The sequence below is a fragment of the Labrus bergylta genome, chromosome 19 (assembly GCF_963930695.1).
Source record: "Labrus bergylta chromosome 19, fLabBer1.1, whole genome shotgun sequence".
NCBI classification, from domain to species: Eukaryota; Metazoa; Chordata; class Actinopteri; order Labriformes; family Labridae; genus Labrus; species Labrus bergylta.
In genome coordinates this window covers 728,315-743,932 of record NC_089213.1, presented here as the reverse complement: position 1 = coordinate 743,932, position 15,618 = coordinate 728,315, and the positions used below count along the sequence as shown (strand labels likewise).

The window sequence follows — 15,618 nt, the reverse complement described above, 5'->3', positions numbered from 1 at the left end:
GGTGAGGAGAAAAAAGAGCGCTTTCTCGGCCAATAGGAATTCAGCCTGAGCATCGACGTCACCAGTGTAAGCGACGTGTGTGTATGTGAAGGAATAAATCAGTCGAAACTGTAAATATTTACAGTCTATGGCCGAAACCATAGACTGTAAGGGAGCTCTGTGTCTCTAAAGCCCGCCCTCCCTCTCCTCTCATGTCAGTGATACCTACTGACTGAACCAACAGGACGGAGTCGGTCAGGAGCTCTGTGTCTCTAAAGCCCGCCCCTACTTCTCCCTCTCATGTCTCCAAGATTGAGGAAGTAGAAAATATATTATTTAACATTTAGGTGTCGCGAAAATGTTTGTGCTTTTTATATCTGCTGTCAGTTTACAAACAGCTTTTATATCCAAACCTCTGGAACCTAAAGCCAGTTGACTATGCCCCCTAATCACCTCCACCATCCCAGATACTCTTATTAAGTTGGCACTGCTAAATGCGAGATCCCTCTCAAACAAGACCTTCATCCTGAGTGACTATATCTCTACTGCTCAGTTGGACTTTCTCCTCCTTACTGAGACCTGGCTGAAACCTGCCGACCAGTCTCAGCTACTGGAACTATGTCCTCCAACCTATGACTATTTTAGCACCCCAAGAACCACAGGCCGAGGTGGGGGTCTCGCTGTCGCTTTTAGAAATACATTTAAATGTCGCCAAATAGCTTTTAAGCCTGTGTCATCATTTGAGACACTTCTGTTTGTAATCTGCTGCCCAGAGCCAGTACTATGTGTGACTTTGTACCGCACCCCTCGCCCAAACCCTGTTTTTCTACCTGAATTCTCTGATTTTATGTGTTTTATTGTCCTTAACTTCGACAAAGTCATTTTAGCTGGTGATTTCAACATCCATGTTGACGACTCCTCAAACAGACTTGCTACAGAATTTCTAAATGTCACACAGTCTTACAACCTTGTTCAAAATGTGTCTGGGCCAACTCACAAGCACGTCCACACCCTGGACCTAGTTTTTACTCTGGGTGTAAAAGTAAACTCCTGTACCCATGTGGTTGCAGCTTTTTCTGACCACTGCCCCATCTTATTTGAAGCCCCCTTACCCTGCAAACCGGCTTCTCCCTCTGCTCCAAGCCACCCCTTCCGCCCAATTAACCCTACCTCTATCAGCAACTTCTGCAACACCTTTTCCACATCGCAAGTTATCCGCTCTCTGCAGCTTCCCTCTGACCATCTGAATCCAGATGAAATGCTGTCATTATTTAATTCCACCTGCACAAATATCCTAAACTCAGTTGCTCCTTTTAAGACCAGGAAAGGAAAAGCAAAATCTCAGCCCTGGCTAAATGACACCACCCGCTCCCTCCGGCGAAGCTGCAGAAAAGCAGAAAGAAAATGGAAAAAAGACAAACTCCAAGTGTCGTATGAACTGGTAAAAAACTGCCTTGCCCAATACCAAGACTCTGTCAAAGCAGCAAGGACAACATACTTCTCCGATCTCATATCACAAAACTCCAACAGGCCCAAGGTTCTTTTTAAAACCATAAACTTACTGACAAATCCCTCTGAGCAGACCTCTCAAGCCTCCTCCACATTAACCTGCAATCATATTTTAGAATTTTTTGTGGAAAAAAACAATGATATAAAAAAAGGAATTTCACCATCTTCTGCATCACATCCTGACCCTCCCTCAGCTGTGCAGGTTTTTAATCGATTTGATCCAATATCTCTCTCCTCTCTGCGAGAAATAATCCTTCACTTGAAGCCCACAACATGCCCGTCCGATTGTATTCCCCCTCGCCTACTGAAAGAAACATTTAGCACTATTGGCCCCAGCATCCTCTCCATCATCAACAACTGCCTCTCCACAGGATGCTTCCCAACCGACTTTAAACATGCGATGGTTCAGCCTCTTCTGAAAAAACCTAACCTAGATCCTAACATTTTATCAAATTTTAGACCAATCTCCAAACTCCCATTTCTATCCAAAATCCTGGAAAAGGTCATCTACAAACAAATCAACCCATTCTTAAGCAATAACCAAGTATTCAAAGCACTCCACTCTGGTTTTAGAGAAAACCATAGCACTGAAACAGCTCTTTTAAAAGTTCTTAATGATTTGTTTTTAGCAGTAGATAACGGGGACAGTGCACTTTTAATACTTTGAGATCACGGTTGACCACAGCCTACTAATCACCAGATTAAAGGACTGGGTTGGGATCCAGGGGCAAGCCCTAAATATGTTCAAATCCTACCTGGAAAACAGAAGGTTCAAAGTATGCCTTAGAAATACCGTCTCCCCCTCGGCCACCCTCACCTGTGGGGTACCTCAGGGCTCAGTCCTATCGCCTCTTTTATTTTCCTTATACATGCTGCCCTTATAAGGAAACACGGTCTATCCTTCCACTGCTTTGCGGATGACACACAATTATATCTCCCGCTCAAAAACACTAATCCACACTCCCTGCAACCACTACTCAACTGCTTCAAAGAAATCAAAGACTGGATGGCACTAAACTTCTTTAAACTAAATGAACAAAAAACCGAGGTACTTCTGTTCGGCCCCCCGGAGTCCACCAACTTGATCTGTAAAAAACTTTGCCCACTGTCCTCTTTTGTGAAAACATATGCAAAAAATCTTGGCGTAACCTTTGATTCAACCCTTAAATTCGACACACAAATCAACTCAGTTGTTAAAGGCTGCTTTTTCCAACTCCGGTCCTTAACTAAAGTAAAACCTTTTTTATCCTTCCAAGATTCAGAAAAGCTTATTCATGCTTTTATTACGTCCCGCCTTGACTACTGCAACTCCCTCTATATGGGAGTCAGTCAGTCCTCCCTCTCACAGCTACAGTACGTCCAGAACGCTGCTGCAAGATTTTTAACAGGTACACACAAGCAAGAGCACATCACCCCTGTACTCGCCTCCCTTCACTGGCTCCCTGTAGATCTTAGAGTCCATTTTAAAATTCTATATAAGTCACTGCATGGTCTAGCCCCCCCGTATCTAACAGAACTTGTAACCCCCTACACCCCATCACGCCCACTTAGGTCTTCTGAACAGTCGCTCCTTGTAGTCCCACGAGCTCAACGAAAACTCAGAGGTGACCGTGCCTTCTGAGTGGCTGGCCCCCGTCTGTGGAATCAACTGCCTCCCTCCATCAGACAAATCAACTCTTTAAATCCATTCAAATCAAAACTCAAAACTCACCTCTTTTCCCTGGCATTTAAAACAAGTTGAAACAGACCCCATATATTGAGCTTAGGTATGTATCTGTATGTATGCATGTGCATGTAGGTATGAGTGTATGTGTTTGTGATATGTATGTATACTACATGTATATATGTATGTGCATATATATATATTTGTGTGTGTGTATTATGTATATGTATATGTGTTTATATATGTATGTATGTGCACATGTATAGATTAATGTTTTTATTTTTCTTTCTTGCTTTTACACATTGCCTGTAAAGCACTTTGGTCAGGTGAAGCTGTTTTTAAATGTGCAATACAAATAAACTTGATTTGATTTGATTCTCACTGCTGATCAACACCTGAGTTTATTGCAGACTGTATATAAGAAGTGAACGTAACCTCTGCATTTCAAAAGTGAAGCCAATCACGGGAGTAACTTGAACCTGCATTCTTTCTAATGACCAGCAGGGGGCAACTCCACTGGTGGCAAACAGAGAACTGGACTGTATGGAAGCAGTTAATAATGAACGAGCTCTGAGACAGAGAAAAGTTAAGATGACTAAGGACCCATGGCTGACTGATTGTCTTTTCTTCATTTCATCTGAGGTGAGGTAGTTTGGGTTTTTCATTCAGATGATTTGTGTTTTATTGTTACGTTCTCGGGGAAGAGGGGAGAAACAATAAAATAAAACCAAGGAGGAATTAAGTGTAAGCTAATTTAAACAGATTTATTTACAAACTGCAGGAAAAGGTCGAACTGAAAACAAACTTCTTTGGCAGAATCTAATTCAGATTTATCGTCTGTTAATCTTAAATGTCAGTAGAATTTTTACTTATGATAATAATAATAATTTCTCAGCAGTTTAATAGAAAAAAACAGTTGACCAAAATATTTCTTGTATCGGCTAAAGGTTAAAAACAGCTGATGTCATGGTTTACTCTCGTTTAGTTCATTCCTTGTTTTGTTGTTATTTTCTGTCTATCAAGAAATATCTTTATATGATTAAATATGCCTCATACTTTATAGCCTGATTGATAATTTTCAGTTAATTTAAACTATTAAGATTATAGTACCTTCAGCTCAAGTCATAAGTCCATGAGGACTGACCGTAGACCAGGGTGGGCAAACTTTTTGACTCGCGGGCCACAATGGGTTTTAAAATGTGACAGAGGGGCCGGGCCAGGAACAGATGGATGGAGTGTTTGTGTGAACTAATACAAATGACATGTAAAAGCCATTACATGAAAGGATTTGGCCTTTAACAGGTAGCAAAGCATGAACATGCAAGGCTCATTGTACAAATTGATTTCCAAATGCATTCATTTGATTAAATTAAATTTGAATAAACACAGTAGAGAAACTCAGGTTCAGTTTCAGTGGGAACAGTGTTGTTGATCTCCCTTTTTCGCCAGTGCATTAAAGTCTGGAGTTAGTTTTGTAGTGGCAATTCTCAGGATAGATCCGAGGTGTTGGTCAGTTAACTTGGATCTGTGAGGGGCTTTGTTGCTGTTCATGACGCTGAATGTCTGCTCACATACGTAGGTCAAACAAAGTCAGCATCTTCTGTGCCGTCCTCCGGAGGTTTGGAAACGAGGCTTCGTTAAGTCAAGCATAAAAGTCATTCAGTTTAAGAGAGTTGAACTTCTCCTTTAAGACGGAGTCAGACTGAAGATTGATCAGTTCCAATTGCAGCTCCTGTGGTGCTGTTTCAGGGTCTTCTGACAGGGGACAGGACACCAGCTGAAGCTGAACTTTTCAATGTTTTCAAAATCAGAAAACCGACAGCAGAATTCTCCGTGCAGGTCGTCAAGGGATTTGCTGTATTTCTTTGCGTTTGGCGTCGCCTCTGTCTGCATGGCAAGTGTGGGGAAATGAGCGAAAGATTTGTTTGCAATTTGTCTGGAGAATAAAGTTAGCTTGGATTTGAAAGCTCTAACATTTTTGTACATGTCGTGCACAAACTGATCTTTCCCCTGTAGTTTCACATTCAGCTCATTCATGTGTGAAAATATGTCCACAGCAAAATGCAAAGTCACAAAGCCACTTCTTGTCGCTTAGCTCAGGAAATTCGTCGGATTTCTCCATTAACTCCAAAAATGTGCCGATCTCCTCTTTCAGCTCCCACACTCGTTGAAACACTTTGCCCAAACTTAACCAGCAGAGAGAGAGTGGTTCAGTAAGTCCTGATGATCAGTTTCCTCCAGGAACGTAATAAACTGTCGATGCTGAAGTCCCCTTGCTCGTATCAAGTTAACAAGTTTTCCAACTGGATTCACGACATGATTAAGCTGCAATACAGACTTACACAGAGATTCCTGATGGATGATGCAGTGAAGGAAAATAACATCCTGCTCAGGGTTTTCCTCGTTCACTTTATCCTGGATTCTTTTCAGCAGCCCAACATGTTTTCCAGTTAAATTTGGCGATCCATCCGTTGTGACATTGGCAAGTTTACTCCAAGGTAGCTTCATTGTCTCGATGACAGCAGACACCTGGTTATAAAAGTCCTCTCCTCGCGTTTTTCCTTTCAGGGACTCCATGGTCAAAAACTCCTCCGTTATCTCAAAACTGTCATTAATCCCTCGGATAAAAATGAGGAGCTGAGCAGTGTCTTTAACGTCATTACTTTCATCCAGCGCTAGTGAATAGAACTTAAAGGACTCAGCCTTTTTCTTTCATTCTCTATATCTTCATCAATCAGTTCCACACGGCGAGTCACAGTCCTGCGTGATAAACTGATTTTTTCAAACTGGCTCTCCGGACACAAAGAGACCTGCTGTCTCTACTGTGCATTCTTTTAAAAACTCACCTTGGTAGTTGACTCTTGAATCGCAGTTTGTTGGTGAAATGTTGCTGAGTCTGTAAATTAGCCTTCAACCTCTGAGACGCCCGTTCTTGCGCGGACTGCTTGCTAGCGTAGTTAGCATGCTTCGTAGCAAAGTGACGGCTGATATTGTACTCTATGAAAACTGCGACAGTTTCTTGGCATTTCAGGCATACAGCCTTTGATCGGACTTCAGTGAAAAACTATTTAGTTGTCCACTCCGTATTAAACACTCGGCACTCACTGTCCACTTTTCTTTTCTTTGGCCCGCTCATTTGTACAGAAGGGTTCATCCGGGTTCTTAAGGGAGTAATACACCACACTCTGAAGTGCGCCATCTATTGGGGAAACGCGGGCATTACAGGGGAAAACAAACGAGGTTTAATTACAATAACATTTAATTTAATAATAATATAATTTGGACAAGTTCGGCGGGCCGGATTAAAAAGCCCAACGGGCCGTATATGGCCCGCGGGCCACAGTTTGCACATGCCTGGCCTAGACGGTATAAGTACTACCACATTTTTCCATAGAATCTTAAAGCTTTCTCAATTTTATTTGTTTGAATCAAACATTTTTCCTCCTGTTTTTTGGGTAGACAGGAAGGTCAGATTTGTGTTTATTTTAAACATCAGGTGAGATTTCTTTCATTTCTAGTTAGCAGAGATTTTGTTGGTTATTTCGGAGCACCCTGAAGTCATTGCTTCCTTTCTATTGATTATCTTTCTAAAATACATATCTGCTTAAATATTTTATCTACTGTTGTAAAAAAAAACAAAAAAAAAAAAACAAAACATAAAAATAAGAGTAATTAAAAAGTGCGGGATGTGATATAAAGTATTTGATTTTGGTTTGATTTTAAAGAATGTTTTAGATATCATAAAATACATTAAGTTTTGATGATTTAAACATCTTTGTTTTCAAATGTTCTGTAAATTCACCACTGACGTTATCTTTAGATTTCATTCTTTGACACTGAACATGATCTGAGTTCCCAAATAGAACATTAAAGGTTTTCTACCTTTTCTGTTAAGTTTTGGTATCTTGTATGTGACCTGTGATCTTTACATATGTTTTCTAACCACTCCTAAAACATTTTGATGTTATGTGGACGGTGTTAAAACGATGTTATTGTCTATCATGGGTGAAACTCAGAGGCCATGTACTTAAAGAAGGTAATTGGTAAACACCTCAAAGAGAAATTAAAATCATGTTCAAACTTTTCTCCCTTTAAAGAAAAATAAAGCTAAATATTAAAAACGGGGGAACTGTTAGTACGTATTTTCATGGATTCATTCATCTTGATAATTTTGTGGACATATCTTTAAATTCTGTCAACCATCTCACAGTAATTCTACTTTTGGGTCTGTGAAGCTGTAACCTTATATGATGAAACATGTAAATTGTAGCAGATCTGTGTTTGGATAGGAGCCAACTATATGTTGTCAGCAACTGTTTGGTAGACAGAGAGTCTACATCTGATACGTATACAAATCAGTGTCATGTCATCTTTATTGTTTTATAGTGATGCACCCAAATGGAAAGGAATTTGTTGGCTGTACCTTCTAGCAGAATATAAGCCACACTGTGTGATGAAGACTTTGGTCCATTTTGCCAATGATTGTCAATGATTGTCAATGATTGTGAGATCTTGGTCAGCGTGGGTCAGCGATGGTCTGCACTTTGTCAGCCATGTGTGTTGTGTTTCTGTGTTGTCTGACCATGGCTGAATAAATCTAAGATGATCCACAGTCTGTTTCACGTTTTCATAATTGTCCATCTACTACAGAAATAACCCCCACCTAACAGTAACTGTCAGGAACATATTTTACAGGCTCAATCTTGGAGCAGGATTTTGTTTTTCTTTAACTTTTAGAGCAGCTTTTTCTGTTCTTCAAAAATGTTTCTGTCAGTTTCTGTTTTTTTAAACAAACATACTTAGAGTTGTCAGTCTTATTTTTCTGAAGTTCTCAGAAATATAAATGCCTCTGTACTTGACTCCTTCTTTTCATCTGAATTTCTGTACATAAATAAACTGAGACATGTTCATCTCTTCACTGACTGACAGGATGTTTTTGTTTTGTTATTTATAGATTGTACTTTAACAAGTCCAGGCACAAGGAGTGCAGTGTGCGTTATATACACTGCAAATATGTGTCACATTGTCAGTTCACTTTGTCTCACATTCCTGCAGTAAGATTTTAACTTGCTTTCTTGCAATGAAATCCTTTTTTAGGATTAACACAGTGAAATATCAGACGAGGCAAAGTCAGAAGTTACTAAGCAACAGAATCAGTCGGCTACTTGGCTCAGTTGAGTGGTTGACACACAGTTCTCTCATGTTGTGCAGGAAAATACAGCAGAGTTTAGTCTCTGGGTTTTAAGTGAAAGACACGTTACAGCTAAATGTTCAGTTCAAGTTAACTGACGAATAATTTGAGTGACTTTTGTTTTATTGTAGCCACATAATGACATTAAACAAGAAGAGAGACAATGTGTGTGCCAATTGAAAAGACATAAGGACATATTTTGACTATGTAATGACATGAAATAACTAGAATATCAGCTCACACCAAATACATATTGTTATATTATTAAATATACTTTATGTTCTGATTGATCATTTTCAGTTAATTTAAACTATTAAGATTATAGTACCTTCAGCTCAAGTCATAAGTCCATGAGGACTGACCGTAGACTGTTAGAGACACTGCGCTCCCTCTAGTGGACACATAGAAAACTACAACAACACAATCAAACAGAACACATCGTTTTATTTCTGTTTTTGTTGTGACTGGGAGAGCGAAAGTTTGTAAAGTTTCATTGTGTATCTTGTTAGTTTATTTGTTCTGTTAAAGTTGTTAAAAAGATCAACGTTATACATTCATGTTAGTTAGAAGAAAGCTCTTTTTACAAACCGTTGACCGGAAGCACTCGTTTGCTGTTCTGTATGAGTTTTACAGATGATTGAATGTTGCTGAGTGAGCCGTTAAAACAACACCGCCCTCATGTGGCCACAGGACGTTACTGCACTGAAGTCGAGTCGAGACAAAACACCGTTTTTCTTATTGTTAAACTTGGTTTTATATATTATTTTACATCTATTTATTTTATTTGACCTTTTATATATTACATAACCTCCATTTGTTTTCATTGAACCTTTAATATCATATAATTTATCATATCGTTTAAAGTTTTCTTTACTTTTCCTCAAAATATGTGAGTTACCCTTAAATAGTTTATGAGTTATTCTCTGTGTTAATTCAGCAGCAGATTTGGAGAAGTTTTTAGATTACTAGATAATGTTTGTGATTGATCTATCTTGGTTAATCTTTTTCCAGTTCTTACCAGTTAAACCAGTTAAACCAGTTAAAACAAAAGAATGGACTCCTCATCATCTGTGCTCTCTTGTGCTTATCGACAGATCACTGATGACTGACTGATTGGTATGAATCATAGACTGTAAATATTATGAATCCCTAAACTTGTGAACCCCAGAGCCCCCTAGACTGTAAATGTAAAGGGCGGAGCCCCACAGAGTAAAAGTACTTCCGGTCACTGACATAAAATAAAAATAAAAAAAACCTTTTCAACAACACACATTGACCTTTGTTACCGTTCCTTTGAGCCTTTTGACATCAGTTTATGATCCACAATCACTTCCTGTTTCTGTGCTTTAGTTCATTAACTAGACTCTTCTCCTCTGTCGCCCCCTACTGGTGAAAGGAACTAAACTCCATTCGATCTGCAGAGTCCCTCTGCACCTTTAAGAAAAAGCTAAAGACCCAGCTCTTTATGACCACCTACCACCTTAATGATATTATTGATGATGATGGTTTTGTTTGATAATGATGATGAAGATATTTAGGATAGTTTTGATGCTGATTAGATCTCTGAAGAACAGCTGTCGATGTTGTGCTCTGCCTCTGGAGTGATATTTTTGGATAGGTAGTCGAATTTAAATCAGGAGAGACGAGTGAACTAAGAAAAAAATGATTTATTATAATGGATAAGATGGAAATGTGACTTGACAGAAATACTTTGGAGCTTGGACTCTATGGGGGTGATTGATGTTTGAAGAATAACAATTCTGAGTGTTGACAGAATAAATCCCCTGATGGAGTCCAGACCCTGGTGGTGCTGAAGCTGAGGACATGATGAGACCGGATGGGTGAAGAATTGATGGATGATGATTCTGTGAAAACGGGCGGTGATGGGGAGGTGGAGGGGCGCACGAAACATCAACATGAAGGAACTAAAGGCAGAGAAAGAATCACATTTAAAAGAGAGCAGAACGATGATAGGCTGACAATGAAGGAGGAACGCCATGCCATTGGTTAGATGAGTACCGCTGACGAGACAGCTGATTATCCAATGACAGCTGGAGAATAACAGGGGAAACGTGAGCGAGCGTGCAAAAAGGGAAGAATGAGCGAAAGACCCGATCGTGAAGGCAAATATAAAGTCTTCCTGACTGAACTTACACCAGAGCTTCATATCAGAGACCAACATGTTTTTAATGTTTGGCAGGGAAAACAAGTTTTTAACAACAGAAAAAGACTGAAAGAAAATCTGCAGTACCATTTTCTTTTTTATGTGAAAAGATTTTTTAACAATTTAATTTATTATCATTTATGGAAAACACACACAGGTCTTCATATCTGGAAATCTGCTCCTCATTTATTCAGACACTTTATGTGAAATCACAAGAAGACACACACTTTTAATATTTAAGGGCTTTATTGAAACACTAAATCTATATTTACAGACAGCTTCACAGAGAAACATTCAACATCCCACCAACCATTCAAGATCTTAACTCAAATAAAACTAACAACTTTTCTTTTCATCACATCAATGTGTGATCAGCTGAAGCATTTAAACTTAATATAAAAATAAATATCACAGAAGAAAAAACAACATAGTCCTGATTACTAATGAAAAACCTTAAAACACAAACATTATAAATCTCTTGAGCCTCGTTTAAATCAACACACTTCATTACCTATGCAGAAATAAACAGTACTGAGGAGCTGGTGAATGGAGGCTATGGTCCTACAAGCGGGCGGACCAGGTTCAAATCCGACCTGTGGCTCCTTTCCTGCACGTCATTCTCCGCTCTCTCTCTCTCCCTGATTTCAGACTCTATCCTCTGTCCCATCTCTACAGTAAAGGTACCAAAAGCCCAAAAAGAAATCTTAAAGAAATAAGCGAAACTATTTACACAACTGGAACAAAATTTATCATGTTTGTAGTGTGTGTGTGTGTGTGTGTGTGTGTGTGTGTGTGTGTGTGTGTGTGTGTCTTTATTAACGTATTTATCACCAACATTTGTTTTAGCACAAAGCTCCGAACACCAGAAGTATAAAAATCCAACTATGATGGATTTTAGATCAACACACAAATCTTTCTTCAACACATGAAGAGCGGCGTGATGCCGTCATAGATTCATCTTCTGATTCTCTTCTCTCCAGGTGATGAAAAATAAATCATCAAGTTTTCATTTAAATTTATTTAAGCGTCTTTTATCAGCGGAAAAGCTTTTTATATTTGAAACTAACGTCACCAAACAACCCTAAAGAAGATTTGTAAAGCATTTGTCAACTCTTTTTCAAACTTGTTTTCTTTGTATTTCAAAGATTTAAATTTAAATTCCCAACTCTGATCACTTCATGTCTGATACGATGAGAGCCAATGAATTCTGAGGAGAGCGTGTCGGTCTGCTCCTTGTTTCAGTGCAGAACGTACCCGTAAACCTTTAGAGAAAAAGACAGAAGAAAGAGAAAACATGACATTAAAATAATATTTATCATCACTTTTTTCACAGAATTGATCCACAAATCCAGGTTTTAACATCAAGGTCAAAGGTCACGGTGATTTCATCATTGAAGCACCTTTCTTTAAATCATCTCCCTTCACTTCAAATACACTTTTTCACTAAAATGAGTCATCAACTTTTTTACAATAACAAAGAAACGATCTCCTTTATGCAGTTTTATAATCAGATTTAAAGAATTACTGTAACAACCAAAAAGAAAAGAATAAGCTCGTATATGAAAACATGATAATAAACATGACAGGACTCAAAAACACGTTCACGCACACACACACGGTTTAAAAACTGTGTGTCTTCCTCTGATTCCTGATTCCTCTTCCCCATTCACCTGTGACTCTCTTTTCTCTCTGCCTGTAGCTGTGGTTACCGCCTCTGTCCAGGTGACGCAGCAGCAGAAGTAATGTTTACATGCAGTGTCTTCCTGACTTACCACACACACCACCAGAACAATGACTAGATCCTGAATTAAAGGCTTATTTCATGTAACTCACTGGGTTCAGGGTCCTCTCTTTGTCTTTCAGGTATTTTGATTTGGAAGCATCATTTGTTGCACAGCCGGGTCGTTTACCGCTGTAAGATCAGAAACACAATGTTAGCACACATCCGACTCTGAAACCATCATTTACACCAGAAAACACTCCAGAAACCCTTTTTCATTTACAGAGTTCATTTAAGGTCAAACTTAATATAATAAAATCAAGTTCTACTTACGGGATGGAGGGCGTTGGGCTGAAACAGAAAAAAAAAGATTGTTCTAGATTTATTTCATTGAAGGTTATTTAAGGTCCCCTCAAGAGAACTATTCACCAGATGTAAATATAAAAAACATGTTTGAATGTTTCCACTTTGCTCTCTCACCATTTCTCTTCTTATACAGGCAGAATCCAGCCGCACAGACGATGGTTACAAGAAGGAGAACAACAGGGATGATGACAAAGATCATGTAGATGGGATTCACTGTTGAACACAAACAACACACAGTCACACAACCTGTGATCAAACAGGTTAAAGGTTCATTAAAGACAAAGTTTCTCCTTCTGTCAGTTAGCTCGTCTTCATCACTGTACCTTTGATTCATTTTCTACATGTAGTTGTTTTTTCCCTTCACCTTTATGTCTTTTATTTCCATGTTTGATTGTGGCACAATGGTAACCGCTAACGATTACATTCAAACCCTTTTTTCTCAAAATTATTGATTTAAAGTCATTTAAAGGTTAATGCGGCTGCACTGTGGTAACGAGCGGACAGACGGTAAAAAACAAAACGATTCTGTCCATTAATAATCTCTTTAAAGATCTCTGTGTTTGTTTCATCCTGATCCAAACCTTTAAAGTCTTTTTCTGAATACTTTTACAATTTGAAGAGTTTGAAAGAAAGAAAAAGTCACAACTAAACTTTCCCTCCATCACACGACTGTTACAGTCAAATCCTCTCTTTCATCACTTCTCATCGAGGTCTTACCGTAGTTGGTCTTGATCTCTCGTTTGTCCAGTTTGGTGACGATGTCCTCCTTCACACCAGAGAGCTGAAACACACAGTCGTACTTCCCCCAGTCATCAGAGGGCAGTTGAAGGTCAGCGCTGATCTGGAAGGAGCCGTCGTGGTTGGGGAGGATCTCTCCCTTGTCCACGTCCTTGTGAAGCTCCTCTCCATCTTTCCTCCAGAACATCATGGCTCTGTTGGGGTAGAAACCTGTAGCGTGGCAGGTGACCCGAGAGGAGGGAGTCTTCTGGAGGAGAGACACTGTGGGGAGGTCTGGAGGACAAACAGGAAGACAGATTAGAGTTTCTTTATCAGGATTTACTCTTAAATACTGTTACAACTCATGTTTGATGACACTTTTTAAATGTACTGGGAAAAAAAGAGACTTTAAAATCCAGTGAGTCAACAATGAAAATCAACCTTATTAAAGTATAATTCAAAGAAGAGAGGGTCAGAGGGGAAGAAACAGAAGAAGAGAGGTGAGGGGGGTTCAGATGGATTGATGAAGAAGAAGAAGAGGAGAGAGAGAAAGTACAATAAAAACACAGAGAAACTTTGAGAGAGAGCGATGAGCAGCAGAGAGAAAGAGATCTAACATGAAGGGAAAGGTAAGGGGAAGCTTAAAGATGAAGACAGAGCATGTGTGATAGAAACATGTGTGAAATATTTATTGTTCAATTACAAGATAAACAAGAAAAGAAGAAGATGAACATTGTCAGAATTCAACTCCATCAGGTCATTTGATCCTACCTGTTCTCATCAGAGAGCTCCTCCCATAGTTCACATACTTCTTCAGCAAGTCAAGACACTCATTGTTGAAGTAGTTCTTAAGATACTCTAACTGAGCTTTGTTATTATCCCACTTCTGTTTGATGGCGACAGCCTGTTGTTGTGGAGCGACCCACGTCATTGTCTTCGTGTCCAGAACTATGAAGTCTTCTCCATCATAACCATGCTGATCATAACCATTAACCTCTCCAGTCTCATCATCCCACTTACAGCCTATCATCACCTGGACAATGTGAACACCTGAGAGAGAGGGAGAGAGAGAGAAAGAGAGAGAGAGAGAGAGAGAGAGAGAGGTATAGTTTAAATCCTTTATTATTACATCAGAGACACACTGAGTCTCTCTCTCTCTCTGAGTTGTAGTCCTGACTAGCAGACTCAGATTAAACTGGTCCTGGACTGAACGTGGACTCTCTGTGGATCAGTCCAACATTTCGCTCGTCCTGTGAGAAACCACACACTCGACTGTCCCGAGCTGTTCTCCAAGTTTCCTCTGAAGGAGAGTCTCAGTCCAGGATCAGTCTGTAGACTCCTCCTGCTCGGCCCTCACAGAGTTCAGCAGTGTGTTACTACAGCTGCTCACAATAAGGCAGAGACCACCAGGACCAGTATGGAGACTGGGAGACAGTCTGTGCGTCCTGATTGGTTCATCCATCTGTCAATCATTCAACACTAACAACAGCTGTTTCCAGCTGCAGATGTTTGTTTGATGCTGCCTGAGAGGACGAGCCAACACTGAGGTCAGAACAGTGGAGATCATCTCATCTAATGTGTACTTGGACTTTTTATGAAGAGCTCAGAATAAAGATTCATGATCACATTATTTGGATTGATTCATGAACCAACCACTTCTTTTGAAACGTCAACAAAGAATAAGGTGAACTTTTCAAACAGCTCCAGAATAACACTGAACGCTGTTTCATTTACAATCATATCAAACTGATCAAAGCAGCTAATTGTCATATTTGACAAACTGGAAAAAACATTTTGGACCTTTTGGATTCAAGAGACTGAAATAATGAGTCCATGATCAAAATGATTGTCCCTTCATTTTCTGTGGATCATCTCATCAATGAATGGACTGAACTGTTCAGCCTGATGAGTGAATCATGGCGTACAAACACTGTTCAAGTTTCATTCATCTCATTTAATCTAGATTTATAATTCACATGTAGAATCTGGGATGGAACCTGAACATCAGTACGGTCCAGTTCATACAATCCAATATGTTTCATACCACATATTTAGAGCGTTAACTCATTATTCTTGTTATTATTGATGATGTAACGGCTTTTTTTAAATCAATCAATAAATGTTTGAATCTGTTAAATGTCAATAAAAAGTCAAACAAGTCCATCACAACTTCTCAGAGGCTGAGATTAAATCTTTAAATGACTTCTTTAGTCTGAGCGACACTGAGCAGAAAGTCATTCATTTAAAGAGTTTATTATGAGACAGACACACCGTCATCACATTCATCTAAATGAATCTAATCTAAATGA

The 15,618-nt window shown here is 39.3% G+C and overlaps 1 protein-coding gene and 1 pseudogene across 2 annotated transcripts in view; both read right to left on the bottom strand.

Moving 5' to 3' along the window:
* Positions 1-4,264: 4,264 nt before the first annotated feature.
* On the bottom strand, positions 4,265-5,728 carry LOC136177139 (general transcription factor II-I repeat domain-containing protein 2-like; annotated as a pseudogene).
* A 5,551-nt stretch (positions 5,729-11,279) lies between these two features.
* LOC109976355 (major histocompatibility complex class I-related gene protein-like) overlaps positions 11,280-15,618 on the bottom strand; it is a 9,994-nt gene continuing 5,655 nt past the window's right edge. Inside the window, exons 3-8 of one of the 2 annotated variants that reach the window (XM_065948124.1) lie at positions 14,081-14,359; positions 13,310-13,603; positions 12,707-12,805; positions 12,560-12,577; positions 12,340-12,418; positions 11,280-11,768 (exon numbers count right to left, since the gene is read on the bottom strand). In XM_065948124.1, the coding sequence (XP_065804196.1) occupies positions 12,366-12,418; positions 12,560-12,577; positions 12,707-12,805; positions 13,310-13,603; positions 14,081-14,359 (743 nt within the window). In that variant the 3' untranslated portion in view covers positions 11,280-11,768; positions 12,340-12,365. The remainder of the gene's footprint in view (positions 11,769-12,339; positions 12,419-12,559; positions 12,578-12,706; positions 12,806-13,309; positions 13,604-14,080; positions 14,360-15,618) is intronic. The other variant, XM_065948125.1, reaches the window with a different exon arrangement.